General features: G+C 42.5%; 1 protein-coding gene across 3 annotated transcripts in view; it reads left to right on the top strand.

Moving 5' to 3' along the window:
• CCDC178 (coiled-coil domain containing 178) overlaps positions 1 to 14,959 on the top strand; it is a 371,972-nt gene that overhangs the window by 79,047 nt on the left and 277,966 nt on the right. For all 3 annotated transcript variants that reach the window (XM_066578043.1, XM_066578044.1, XM_066578045.1), the window contains 3 exons: positions 1,417 to 1,600; positions 9,430 to 9,492; positions 10,491 to 10,652. In XM_066578043.1, the coding sequence (XP_066434140.1) occupies positions 1,417 to 1,600; positions 9,430 to 9,492; positions 10,491 to 10,652 (409 nt within the window). The remainder of the gene's footprint in view (positions 1 to 1,416; positions 1,601 to 9,429; positions 9,493 to 10,490; positions 10,653 to 14,959) is intronic.

Here is a 14,959-nt window from a genome sequence, read left to right as displayed (position 1 = left end):
ACTGTTCTTAGGCAAAATTGTTAGTGAGCCAGCTCCCTCGGATGAAAAGCTGCCCCACACATGAATGGTCTCAGAATACTTTGACATAACCCAGGACTCACGGCAGCGCTCAGCTTTTCTTCTCCGGGCAATCATTCTTCCAGATATCCCAAACAATCTGAAGGGGGCTTCATTAGAGAAAAAACCTTTACTCCAGTCCTCTCCGTGTACCAGTCCAATCCGTGTATCTCATGCAAAATATCAGTCTGTCCTTGATGTTTTTCTTGGAGAGAAGAGGCTTCTTTGCTGCCCTTCTTGATACCAGTCCAGCCTCTAAAAGCCTTCTCCTCACTGTGCATGCAGATGCGCTGACACCTGCCTGCTGCCATTCCTGAGCAAACTCTGCACTGCTTTTGAACCAATCCCATAGTTAAATCTTCTTTAGGAGACGGTCCTGGTATTTTTTTAAACAGTTAGCAGGTAATTTTGCGGCAGAGCTGCAATTCAATGGAAATGTTTTGGTTTTTTTTAAATAAAGTTTATTTTCATGGCAATGAATAACTTTGCAATTTATTGCAATTCATCTAATCACTCTTCATAACAATCTAGAGTTAACGCAAATTACCACTATTAGAGTTGAGCGCACGTACTCCGCCGAGCTTGATGCTCGTTCGAGTATTAGCATACTCAATGGTACTTGTTACTCGAACGAGCATCAAATCGTGTTCGACCCCGACCCAGTTTTTGGCTCCTCCCCATTGTGACGTGCCTGCTTTGGCCCCTCCCTGACGCAGGGTGCGTCATTGGCAAATGTTTTGTCTGGCAGGCAGGAGAGAGAAAGCTAGAAGAAAAAAAAAAAAGCTCGTGACCCACATACAAAAATGCAATGTAGTCAATGGGGTTCGTTACTCGAGTAGAGCTCTCGAATTTTACGAAAAGCTAGACTCTAATAACGCGGACCTGAGCATTTGGGTGCTCGCTCATCTCTAATTACTATAAAAAATGAAACGACAAACTTTGGGAAAACCGAAATTCGTGTCAGTTTTAAAACTTCTTGCTACAACTTGTAAATGAGAAATGGCTAAATACAACTCTCAACAACCTGACAAGAAGAGCAAAATGAATGGATTGTTTCATACTCTTTTATATTTGAAAAAGTATGAGGGCGATTGGATCTGGTCGTTAGGCACAGAGAGAATTAATATTGTGGAATGTACAGTACTGAGTAATGTGGATATGTTCTATAAGTCACTACTTTCTCGCCATAACTTGATTAGATTATGCCGTCCTACAACCTTCACCTCTGTTTTTCATTTATTACTCTCTGCAATTAATATGCTGAGTCATGCACGCCTTTGTAGGTCACTGTCTGACAGAATTGCATTTTGTTGGTCATAACAGGAAACCGAGCATTGATTTTGTTTTTCATAATTGTAGTCATAAGGCGATGAGAAAACTTGAAGCAGACATCAACCGCATGCAAAAAAGTCAGCTGAGGAATGAAGAGCAGGCTAATAATGCAACTAAAGAGCTCTCTCACGTGTCTGTCAGCCATACAGCATCCAAGAGAAAATTATCAGAACTGGAGGAGCGGTCGTCTAAAGAAGAAACTCGCCTGAAGGTGACAGAAAGATATAGGGAATCATTTTATTATCCTCAATATTCAGGATACTTACAAACATCATGATACTTTCTACAAGAAAAGCAAAATAGTGTTATATACAGTAGAACCTCAACTAACGTCATTAATCCGTCCGGAAGCAATGGACTTTAGTAGAAATCAATGTTAGTTGAGGACATTATTTCCATAGGAATTAATGTAAATCCAATTAATTGGTTCTAGATGTTCCAAAAAGCACACCAAACCCCATTTAGTAGAGAATAACTCTGGTCTTTAATACCAAAAAAATAACAATACTGAATCAATATAGAACACAACTGTAAAGAATAAATTAACATTGCAGGAACATCATTATAGCAGTACGTATCACTGTGTTATCTGTGGTTTAACATAGGACTGCAGGGACATCCTTAGCAGTATGTATCACTGTGTTATCTGTGCTTTGACATAGGACTGCAGTATTTATTTGCAAACGTTTCTTTACTGTACTGTACTCATCTGTACAGTACTTACATTTTGCAGTACAGTGGGGATTCAGGAGGCAGGCAGCGTTCAGCCGGCACTTGGGGGATTCAGCTGCTGTACTGTGTCAGGAGGCAGGCAGACACAGCAACGTTCAGCCGGCACTGTGCATTGTGGAGAGGGAAGGGGGAAGAGTAGGCGTGCTGATGCAGGAGAAGCAGGAAGTGACCGGCATCAGTTGCGCGCCGGCTCACTGAGCGGCGCAAGAGGTCATGGAGCGGTCGGCGCCCTTATCTGAGGAATGCAACTTTATTTGAGGAACCGCCGCTGCCCTGACACATCAACTTAAGTTGAAAACAGAGTTACTTAAGAGCAATGCTACTCAGGGGTTTATTGTACTAGGTGAGAAGGCAGTATACCAGGGGCGTACACAGGCAGAGTTACAGGGTTTAAAGCAACCCTCCAGTTTCAGGATAAAATTCTGTCCCTGTACTAGAGGGTGGAAAGGTATCTTAACAGTACATTTATCTTGCCTTCCTGGCCCTTTGTTCAGCTGGTTCCGGTTCCATTTTCAGGTGGCTAAGATTTAGACTACCAGAGCTTCCACAATGCATTGGTATTGTTAGGATTACTAACGCACTGTAGCTGCTCTATGATTGGCCAGCACTGCTCTTATAAACAGTGCTGGCTAATTACAGAGCAGTTCATAATGTCTATTAGATAGTTAAACAATGGCAGTGGCCATCTTTGCTTCCCGAAAACGCATCTCCGAACCAGTGGACCAGAGGTCCAGGGAGAGGAACTCAAGTACTGGTAAGATATCCCTTCAGTCACGGGACAAAATTTTGTGAAACTGGAAGGAACCCCATCTTTGTGACCTCATACCCCTTGAATGCCTCCATGACTCTCACACTGATTATCCTTATATAGCTCTTCTGCATTCACTGTCTGTATGTAATGCTCTCTGCCATCTGCTAATGAAATTGGAAGATTACATGGAGACAGAAGTCAAGTAAGAAGGATAGGGTTGCTTTTTTTTGAGTAGTCCACAGGGAAACAGATGATGAATCCCCTGGTTGGCCCTAAGCCAAGAGTGGGTCCCTAGTCCATAATGCCTAATTTATCTATATAGATTCATAGGCTGGCTAAGATAACACCCAAGCACAATGGGAGGCTGGGCAGTATCCTCCCTGCATAGGCCCTGCCTTCTCGAAAATGCTATGGTGTGCCCCATCACCAATCATACTGCAGCTACTCGCTGCTGCCTATAACCTGATGCTGTGTAAGCATGTATGCCTGGCTTACAGAGCTAAGAGGGCTAATAGTTGAAGTCAAGAGCTACGCAGTAGGGTATTGAGAGGGCCCTCAGGGCAGAACCAGACAAAAAAAAAGTCCAGCCAGCAGGCTACTGCTGAAAAAAGCATGTGTATCTGCTTTCGGCCGCCTGCAGACGAGCGGAAATCCCGCCGCGGGATTTCCCGCGGGATTTCCGCCGCTGAAACTCTGCATAGGAGTGCATTACAATACGCACTCCTATGCAGACGGCCGCGGTTTGGCCGCGCGAAATCTCGCGCGGCAAACAAACCGCGGCATGTTCTAATTTCCTGCGGGGCACGCACTCACCTGGCCGCCGGCTCCGGTCTGCGCATGCGCCGGCTGCGCGGCAGACGGCACATCAAAGAGCCGGGGCCGCCAGGCGCGGGTGAGTACGCGCTCGTCCCTGCAGGCTCTGGGGTCGGATCGCGCGGCGAGATTTCTCGCTGCCGGATCCGACCCGCTCGTCTGCAGGCGGCCTTCCTATTAGGCAATTAGAATAAACTAGTTTTCAAATTGATTATTAACGGGTGCCCAAATTTGCGGATAAAGCTGCTGTTTACCTGCAAAACTGCATGTTCATTTGTAGTGGCCCAGTATATCTATTTCTGTCCCCCTCCATAATGTCATACATGTCATGTCTTTTGTAGGTGCGCTGTGCAAATTGTCTAGTCATTTTGTTATGTGTATTGCACAGCTGCAGCAAGTGAGAGGTTAAGTGTTGCATGAGCCTGGGAGATGCTTGGAATATATCATTTATGTCGTGTCATGTGGTATGAGTGAGAATATAAATAGGAGTGTGTGAGACCGGGGAGAGGCTTGATTCTTCTGGGTTTCTGAAAAAGAGTGCCAGCCACATGGGATACCTTCAACTCCCATGTGGTGAAGAATGGAGGAGGAAGAGCGGTTCCTGATCATCTGTATGCCAGTGACCGTGAGAGAGTGAGTCCCAAAAGAGAGCGAGTGTGAGCGTTTTGGTGGTGAGTCAAGGCCAAAATCCCCGTGTAGAGGTATTCCCTTACTACTGTTCCTACGTGGCCGTCCTGTGCCTTGGATCACTGCATACAGGTACTTAAATACTACTGTTCCTATGTGGCCATCCTGTGCCTGGGATCACCGCATAGAGGTACTTAAATTCTACAGTTTCCTACACGGCCGTCCCATGGATCACCGTGTAGAGGTACTATCCTATTGTTTGGCTTACTGCACCTCAACTTTGTTTAAATTGGGCTTTCCACCCAGTGTTTATTCTAAGTTTTGCCAGGCCCTGACTGTTCCTGGGGACTTGAGGTACGTGATACAAGTCTGCAGCTCATTTAATTTTAGCGCCAAGGGTCTTTCTGATGGGTAACGGAATGGCAGCATCACCCGTGACAATCCCTATGCCTGTTCGCACGTTTATTGGCCATCCCTCACCTAGGGGTGCCCGGAAGAGGCCCAGTGCTGCCCTGGCCGAGGATATGTGCGTCCCTCCGGGAGGGACCGTGGTAAGTTCCACCATGACAAACAACCATCTTACCCTCCCAGCTCCTCAACATACGCCCTGTGTCCGGGGTCACCCTTCAAAACGCTGCACACTAACAATCAATTTGAAAATGGTACCAATTTATGATAAAACTTTATGACATCACAGTTTTCAGCCACTCTGTGATGTCACCCTTTACAGGATAAATGCCATCTCTGAAATTCTCACCTGTTGAGTGAACAGGGGTCCAGCAAGTCCTGTCCACCACATTCTACATATTCCTCAGTGAAGTCAGGGCGCATGCAAACACAGCCACCCTTACATTGAAGTGGGTGTAGAATGCAGAAGTTGGGAATTTATGAATTGAGATAGATAGTAGTTGCATGTACTTGTACAGTGGGACCTCAGAATAAATGTTACAGGAGGGCCGTGGTACGTGATAATGTATGTAAACATGGGATTGTGGGTTACAGTGTGTAGGTGTGAGTATGTGTATGTAACACTTTGTAAACGTACATGTCAGGATTGTGTGTATTAATACAGTTCTATGCAAACATTTTAGGCAGGTATAGAAAAAATGCTGCAAACTAGGAATGATTTCAAAAATAGAAGTGTTAATAGTTTATTTTTGTCAATTAACAAAATGCTAAGTGAATGAACAAAAGAGAATGTAAATCAAATCAATATTTGGTGTGACTGTCCTTTGCCTTCATAACAGCATCAATTCTTCTTGGAACACTTGCACAAGGATTTAGAAGGAGCTTGGCAGAGAGACTGTTCAAACATCTTGAAGAACTAACCACAAATCTGTAGATATAGGCGGGGGCAGATTAAGGCTACCAGCGGCCAGGGCTGTATGACAATTGTGGACCTCTGAGGACACTAGAGATCTAAAATAATCTGACATTCACTACATATATACGATAACAGAACCAAGCTTACTACATGGATATAGAACCAAGCTTACTATATATACAGGGTACCACAAATAATCTTACATTTTTACCTCTGTAGGAATTAGGCTAGGGCCACAAGGCAACTTTTAACCATGACAGGGGTCGTACAAAGATTGCTGTATAGCCCTGTGACCTCTCACTCTCATTGAGGTCAGCGGGATCAGGGGGCGGCTCACAAGTGTGAGGCTGCAATGCTACACAGTGATTATTTTGGTCCCACAACCCCTCTTGCAGCCAAATGTCACCATGTAGTTTTAGCCTAATGTGTCCACTACCAGTGTAAAAACAAAAGACATCCATCAAGAGCAGCATGTAGATGACATAGAGTTGTGTTCCTGTATGTTTTGTACTGTATGCATATATTAAAAGTCACAGTGCATGAATGTATTGGTAAAACACTGCAGGTCTCTCCGCAGCCTTTTACCAGTGTTTGTGAACACCGTGTCTACCAGCAATAGTAGTAACACCCCACAGTAGCCCCAGCAACGGTAGTGAGTGAGAAGTGTGTGTGTCCGCAGCAGCGCCTGCTTCCTTCTCCTCTCCTCTCCTCTTGCAGGACCAAAGAGGACAGGTGAGGAGAAGAGGGGGACAAAGATCCCGGACTCACACACTGCCGGCAGCGTCTGCATCCGGCACTGCAGAGTGATTACCGGACGGGTAGCTGCAGCACCCCGGCTGGTAATCACTATAACGGAGACCCGACAATAGCGACCCGATGCTATAATGGTGACGGGACAAAAGTGGGACAAATGGCTGTCCTGCTGAGATCCCAGCGGAAAGCGGAACACGGGGTCCAACCTAAATCAGGAGGTCTGGTCACCTTAGTATAACTACCTCGTGTCTTATAGCTGTGCCCAGTCTTGCTATGCTGTATGACTTGTGATAGGAAACTGTCTCCCGCAACCTCACCTTTGTAGCGGAGTTTGGCTGTCTCTTACCCAGTTTAAATCCTCTTACACTGCTGTTTCAGTTAATGACTGTGTTTCAACCTACATATGAACATGATAATCATTATCAACTGTTTGGTATAATTGGTTAGTTATACACTAGAGATGAGCGAGCATGCTCGTTCGAGCATTAGCATACTCGAAGGTACTCGTTACTCGAGCGAGCACCATGCGGTGCTTGGGTGCTCGAGAACATTTCACCCTCTCCACACTAACTTGTTTTCAATGTAAGCCCTTCCCTGAAAAACAAGGATTTTAGTGTAAAAAAACAAACAAAAAACTTACCTATCCGCTGCTGCTGTGTCCCCGGCGGGGATGAAGAACACATATAGTGCTCGATGAACCAATCACAGCCATTCATCGAGTGCTGGCTCTGATTGGCTAAGCATCAGCCAGTCACAGCTAGCGCTTCGAGGAGGCAGGGATTTTCAATCTCCGGCCAGAAGAGATGAAGAAGACAAGTGGACCGGGGACCCAAGGAGAAGCTGCAGCGGAGCCCCAGACAGCACTTCTAGGTGATGTATGCTTTTTTTTTTCTTTTTCTGCAGTTAGGGTATATTTTCAGGGTAGGGCTTATATTTTACCCCACCCCCCCTGAAAATCCTCCCATGCGGTGCTAAAAAGTCATGCAACTTGTAGCACCACATGTGACTTTGTAGCCCTACAAAATCGCGGTATTGCCGCGAGAAGACTCAGCCATATCGCATGGTGCAGTGATGCGATATCACTGCGATTTTCTCACGCAATGCCGTGTCGCCCGTGTGAAGGAGGCCTTAAGGCACCTATAACAGTGATTACCGCAGTGTTTTGAACGCTGCACTCATTGCTGTACAACGCTCCCATTGATTTCCATAGTGCCTCGTAGATCTGCGTTCGAACGCGGCATATTCTACTGCCGCAATTACGAGCACCTTGTGCTCTATTTTGGTGCAGTTTTGCACTTTTTAATGCACCCCATCAGAATGATGGAGTGCCTTAAAAAATTGCTGTTGAACGCAGTACCCTGCGTTTGAAAATGCTGATCAAAATCGTGGCATTTTACCAACGCCGTGTGAGAGTGGCCTAAGTTTTCTATTTTTGAAAGCATTGTTACTTTGCAGCACTTTACATAGTATTCTATACATAGATGTTTGTCACAGTATGTACATGTGTGCGTGTATATTGTATGTGTGTGGGCATCACTGTGCTTGTGTTTTGTATGCATTTACTGTAATGGTCAAAATTGTGACATAATTCTCAGAATAAGGTGTTACTGTCAAAGACTATTTACAAAAAACATATATTATTATCACCAGTATATGTGCTGTGTTTTCCTTATCTATCGTTTTATGTCACTTCTATTGAACTGCTTGTTAGTAAAACTATATGTGACAAACAGTAAGGTCACCATTACACAGCGCACACGTTGGAGCTGGAAGGACAGACATGTTATTTTGTATCTTGCATTCTTAGAAAGCTAAACAACATTTGTAATAACTGAACCCGGCATTCTCACTAATTTAGTGGTGACTTTTGTCAGGGGAATGTTCAGCATTTAACTATTATTTGGTGTACTTGCTGACTACAGTTAAAGGTTGTTTAGCATCTAATACTCCACAAGGTGGCAGTCCTCTTTAACACATAGAAAGCAGATTGTACCAGATTGTACAATTTGGGCAAAAAACATGAGCACTGTATTTGATACTTTTTTTCCTTGCAATTGAAAGAAATCAGAAATCAATACCTGAACATTTGACTTTTCCTGAAAACAAGTTGTACTGAATGTACCGTATATAGTTATGGTACAAACAGGAAAGATTGAGTAAATATAGTATATGTTGTAAACTGACAGTTTCTGGTTGCAGTGCATGAGGTTGGACTTATTAACCTATTAACTGGCATTATGTCCTCAGGATTTCACCTATCTTAATTGGCAAGAATAACATTGGTTTGAAGTGTAATTTTTCTTAAAAATACTGGAACCCCCAACAGCAACTTGACAACATTTACTACTATGTGTCAATGGGATCCATCTATCATAGCTGTTGTGGCTTCATTATGAATGGAAAGAATGAGACTGTTGTGAACAGGGTCTTACAAAATTCCAGTTAATCCAGAGAAAGGCAAAAACAACTAGACATAGACCGATTTGACTCAAAGTGATATTTAGAGAGATTTTTAATTAAGACCATTTGTAAAGTTGGGTAATTTTGTATTTTAGGTCAATTTGAGTAATAAAAGAAACTTGGTTGCAAAACTTTGCATCACCTTAGATTACCCAATGGAAAAAAGCTTAGATGGTATCAATAGAAGAGTAGTACAATCATTTTGCTAATGCCTGCCCGTTTCCATGCCGACACTTCCCAAATATACCATTAGTTTCTGTTCTTCCTCTTCCAGTGATGATATGTCAAATTAACATTTAAGCAGAGCAGGCAATCGCTAGCCACAACAGTAACTTTAGTGGTGTTGACATGTTACTGACACAACCAATGATTGGCTGCAGTGCTAACAAGTCATGTCAATATGCTACATCTGGACCAGGAAGAACAGAGACTGGGGAGGGACCAGTGAAAATTGAACATTACTTTTTTTGTATTACTGGACGATCTGTTAAATTCTTCCTAACTGATTTTCCTGGTATTTGCAGTATTCCTGTATTGTCTCCAATATCTTATTGTAATTTATTTGTCCTTATTTCTGAAGAACCTGGCGGATACATTGAGGAAACAAATTATTGAGGAAGTGAAAGCTGCGCAATTGACAGAGGTAAGTTCTATTAGCTGTACCCAACATGGCAGATCCATGCTGAATATAACCAGAATTTGTAGCGGTGAATATAAAACAAGTGATTATTATAACATCTTGAATTTCTGCTTTTAGGAGGTATTGTGGGTTTAATTTTCTGCTTGGATCAGCCTTTTAGCCACAAATATGAATTTTACCCATTTTTGTGAACAATTACAGGTTGTTGAAAAATCGCATGAAGGTGCCTGAATGTGTAAAGTCCTGAGTGGCATTTTAACGATGCTCCAGGGGTCTACTTTCAGAAAATATATAAGTATTGGGTTTAGTATGATATTTTTATGTTATAATTTAGGTTTTACTTGAACATGACAAAACTGTGAAAATTGTCCAGCCAACCATAGGTGCAAAATTTCCAAAAATTACAGATAATGAAAAGGGTTTGCTCCATTATGCCCCATAAAAGCCCTATATTAGCCAATAGAAAGATAAGCTTTTGCTCTATAGGCCCATCACACCAGGTTTTGTATAGTTAGTTACCTATTTATTTTTAAGGCCAGCATATAATACAGTTAATGTATGAGGGTTTCAACGCCAATGCTGCAGCAATCTGCTGATCCCAGGTAGATCTTTCATCTGAGGAAGGGTTGAGTGGAGGATGTCATAAGGAAAGGAATTCCAAAGATGATGATAAACACACTAGGAGACTTGGATAAGGTAGTTTAACCCTTTGATGACATATCTGTCCCATAATTTTAAACTGCCCACAAATTCTATTTAATCATTTACGGTCTTGAAAGGGTTAGAGAGAAAATAAGAGAAGAGTCGAAGGGTGGGGTGGGGGGCTGACAGCAAGGCCAGTAGTAATAAAGTGAGAGTTGGATGAGTCAAGTAGCAGAAAGTCGGATAGATTGGAGAGAAGTCATATTGTTCAACGTGTGACTAAGCAACCTTTGTTGATGATGTCATTTTTCTACTCTTATATGTCTAATCACATGTAAATTTTATTTTTACATTACCAGGCAAGAATAAATGCAATCATAGCAGAAAGGCATGAAAAACAGAAAGACTACAACAAAATGAAAGAGGAATTGGTGAAGGCGGTAGAAGAGATTGAACAGCCCGTTGCTGCGCTGGAAGCAGAAATCGTTAAATTAACAAATCTTCATGCTAAGAAAGCTGAGGTATTCACCTTATGGATGAGTTTCTTTTTTCTTCCAAATTGTAACATTTCCTTATTTACTATTTCATTCTAAGCTAATGCACATTGCACACTAACTGATATGATTTCTGTTGATACAGTGGTTTATGTATTAAGCAGTAGATTGTGAATAGTCACAGGGCATGAGGTGGTAGCAGGTGGAACTGCAGTGTGGTACCTGGGAAGATTACTTTTTATAAGCAACTTAGACATTTTTTTCAGCATAGTTTTCTAGTATTTAAGGGGTGCCTGTCATCAGGTTCATGCTCTCTGAACCATGGGAAGCATGAATCTGGGGCAGGTACGTACATCGCACTCAAGTATGTTTTATTCTCAAACACTGCGATGTTTCAGAATAAAAAGAATTGGCAGATGCAGTCAGAATGGAGCTCCAAGTTATGGCACAGGCGTCACGTCCGCCTCATCCGACGCACATTGTGTAGAGTGACATCTCTCTACCCTGTTGTGGATCTACTGGAGGGCTGTCTTTGACCATATATCATAGGATCTCATCTGGGCTGCTAGAGTTTCTGTATCTTATGAATGGGATTCTCTCTGTTACTTCTTGCAGTGTTATTGATGTAGATAGAAGGTTTTAGAAGTCTTCAATGCACTTCCTTCCAAGTCTTTTTAGTTTTGTAATTATCTCTTCTTGTTCTTCACTTTGCTCTTCCTTTAGAATATCTATGTAGAAGCCCTTAACCTCTTAGTAAACACCCAATAAACTTTTTATGTTCTGCCTGGCTGGGCTTTAATCCCCTGGGCTGTAAAAACACACTCGCTCTGGGGATTAAAGCCACGTGGGCTGTTGATGTGACAACTCAATGCTGTCAGCTACCGGAGATAGCTGTCAGCTAAATAAAAGTTAAAGATTCAGCTCCCCTCATGGATCGGATACTTGAGGGGAGCTGAAAGTACTCTGCATCCTTCCCGGACCTGATGCCGGCTTCCGCGCATGCGCACCAGACATCATTCCCAGGCCGTGTGCACAGTAGGGCTCGCTGCCCGGGAAATGTAAAATCTCTCTGATAGCCGAGAGTGGAGAGATATCACCAGGAGCCACTGTATGTGGTTCCCAGTCACATGATCACTGTTATCTAATGGATAACGGCAATCATGTAAAGTAAAAAAAAAAAACATGTAAAAAAGAAAAAAAAAAAGTTTAAAAAGTTTGTTTCATCCCCCCCTCTCGGGTCATATCCGTGAGGGGGGATTAAATTATGTACCTAAGGCTCCGGATTTATCTATGGACCTTACCACGGCTTCTGCACACGCGCCCATCACCAAAATGGCAGATGCATCCATAAAAGCCGCGAATTGCTAAGGTAATTTAAACTCTCACTGCTCCTGGCTACTAAACGTTGATGAGAGCCCGTAGATCTCATGGGGGAATGTGGTAGGTAGTTTTTGGTCACATAATCGCTGTTATCCAATGGATAATGGCGATCACGTAAAAGTAAGAAGAGCTAAAGTTTAACCTCCTGTCACTTATATGAACCGTGAGGGGAGGTGAAATTACTTACCTAAGGCCTCTAGCGATATCCCCAATGGGATTTTTATCCTCAGAGCTTTGCCCAGCTTTGGCGCGTGTGCCCGTCGCCAAAATGGTGAACGCAAGCGAAGAAGCTGGGGAGGACCTGGAAAATTTAAAATTTCCTTGCTGCTAAAAGTACCTGAGAGCCTGGAGCAGTGACTGAGGAGCGCAGTGAGTGGTCTCTGGTCACATAATGGCGATCACGTAAAAGTTAAAAAACAGTTGAAGTTTAATGCTCCTTTCGGTGTGGGCCCCGTTGTGAATGCAGACATAAGATTAGGGCCACAATGGGTATGTCTCTGAACACAGGACAAACAGGGGTATCCATTCTGGGGTAGAAGTCTTCATTCATATGTGTGCTTTTCAAAAAAAGGTTTTTTTTAAATGACACAATTGCCAAAAACAATTTGCTTAGATTCATTCAAAAATGTGAGGTCAAAATATGCAGTACACTCTAGACGAATTCATTAAGGGGTCTAGTTTTCAAAATGGGGTCATTTGTGGGGGCGTCTATCATTCTGACACCAATGAGCCTTTGCAATCTTGGCTTGGTGTAGGAAAACAAAATTTTCCTCAAAATGTTAATAATCAATGTTAAATTTGTATGTCTCCTAAATGGTTAAAAAAAACTGAAGTTTTTCCAGTGTGCTTCCAGAATAAAGTAAATAGATGGAAATATGTATTTCATCAAAATTTGTACATTATGTTTGCACATATTTGAGATATTGCAGTTGAAAATGTGAAAAAAATGACAATTTTTTCCAAATTTTCCCAATTTTGGCGCTCTTATTAAATATACACAAATTCATCCGGTTTATTTTTACCACGTAAGTGAAGTACAAATTGTGGCAAAAAAACAATGTTAGGATCATTTGGCTATGCAAAACCTTTACAGAGTTATTCTATGTTAAACTGACAGATTTCCAAAATTTGGCCTGGTCATTAAGGTGCAAACAGGCTTTGTCACTAAGGGGTTAAAATATTGAAGCCAGAGATTCCTGTTTTGGATGTGGAGGTTGTTTTTTTTTTTTTTTTTACTGTGTGTGACCATGTGGTTCCATAATTCCCAGAAAGAGTTGTCTCAGAGGGCGTCTTTGAGTTGGTTGAGCTTGGTGGAGTTGTAGGCTTGTTTGTGTTTTTTCCTGAGGATGGTTTTGTATTGCTATTGTATGGTGTTTTAAACTTCCCTCAGAATGGTATCATTTAGGTTTCTGTGCCCTCGCTCGAATATTTCTGTCACTCCCATTGAAATGAATGGAGTGCTGACCGCACATGCTCAGCCATCACTCCATTCAGAGTGATGTCACTACTAGGTCAGATGCAAACCCTGAAGTCACAGGAGAATGGGATATGGGAGTCTATTCTCGAGATCATTAGGGCCCTTAGTGGTGAGACCGCCACCACTTAGCAAGTTATTCTCTATCCACGTGGGGTATAACTTGTTATTCTGGTAAAACTCCTTTAACCCTTTCCAACCCAGTGTCTGACGTTTTCCTACATTCTGATTGAAGCTTGTACAGCTCCAATGTCAGAAGACATCCGACGGGGTATTCTTACCGTCGTTTGCCAGCCAATCCGTTGTCGGAGCCTCTCTGGTGCACACACACTGGCTTTAGCTAGCAGATGGCACCGTAGTAGAACAGCAAAAAGAGAAAGCCTTTTAGGAAACCCTGAATCCAAAATTGGATTGGAAAGGGTTAAGGTCTTTTATAGCTTTGTTTAAGCCTTCTTGGTTTACATCATAGACATTGTTATACTGTTAGAAGTCTGCTTATATTTTTTAACCAACATATTGGACCATTTAAAAGATGAGGGTAGGTTGAATAGTCCTGTGTGCTGTGGTGAATTTCATGTATAGCAGCAGTTGGTTGTGATCTGACAGTTACATTTGTAGGATGACTATGAATGTGCCAAGATTTGTAGAGTCCATATCAGTGATGGCATAATCTATTACACTGCTGCCTATGTAGGAGTTCATTGTTAGCCTTCCTAAAGAGTCTCCCTTGCCACAATCATTGAGTACATGAAGTTCTGGACTTCAACATAAATTCAGCAGTTTTTACTGCTTTTGTTGACTATCCTCCATCGCTGTTTCTTGCAGTGTATACTGAGCCATGAAAGTCATTCTCTGCTCCAAATATGCAGATGTTTCTTTTGTGGTCATGAAACCTTTTCTCTCCTTGTTCTTGTATTGAGGTTTTCATAGATAAGAACTTTGCCCATGGCCTGATAATGGGCAGCTACCCCATGGTAAGATCTCAAAGCTGCCTGGATTGATGCATGGAGATTCTTGTGGTGCTATATATGCTGCACAGAAAGACGTCAGACAGAGGGCTGAGGATGGAGCTACCGATTCATATCCAGATGTGGTTGTCTCCTCTCCCCTCACAGGTTTGACATCCTCCTGCAGCTCCTCTATCAACTATCTAGCCATCACCCTCTGTACCTAGGAGGATCAGTATAATTTTATCAAATCTAATCTTAATGGACAGAATTCTGTCCATGTATGAACAGTCTGCAATCCTTTTTCTTCTATTTTAACAGACTGATACCAGAGGACAGTTTTACAGATGTTGTTTTTCTAAAGTTATGGCAGAGTTAACAAATGCCCAGTCAGTTTGCTGAAGTGACAGAATGGACTAAAATGTGGAGATTGCACTTCAGTGAAAAAGCGGCAAAACTATGCACTTGAATAAGAAACCTCTAAAGACAGCCTATAGGATTAATGACCATGTGTCAACTGCCTGTCATATATG

Source organism: Eleutherodactylus coqui, chromosome 9, assembly GCF_035609145.1.
Source record: "Eleutherodactylus coqui strain aEleCoq1 chromosome 9, aEleCoq1.hap1, whole genome shotgun sequence".
Lineage (NCBI taxonomy): Eukaryota > Metazoa > Chordata > Amphibia > Anura > Eleutherodactylidae > Eleutherodactylus > Eleutherodactylus coqui.
The sequence above is the reverse complement of the archived record's forward strand: the minus strand, read 5'-3'. Positions and strand labels throughout refer to the sequence as shown.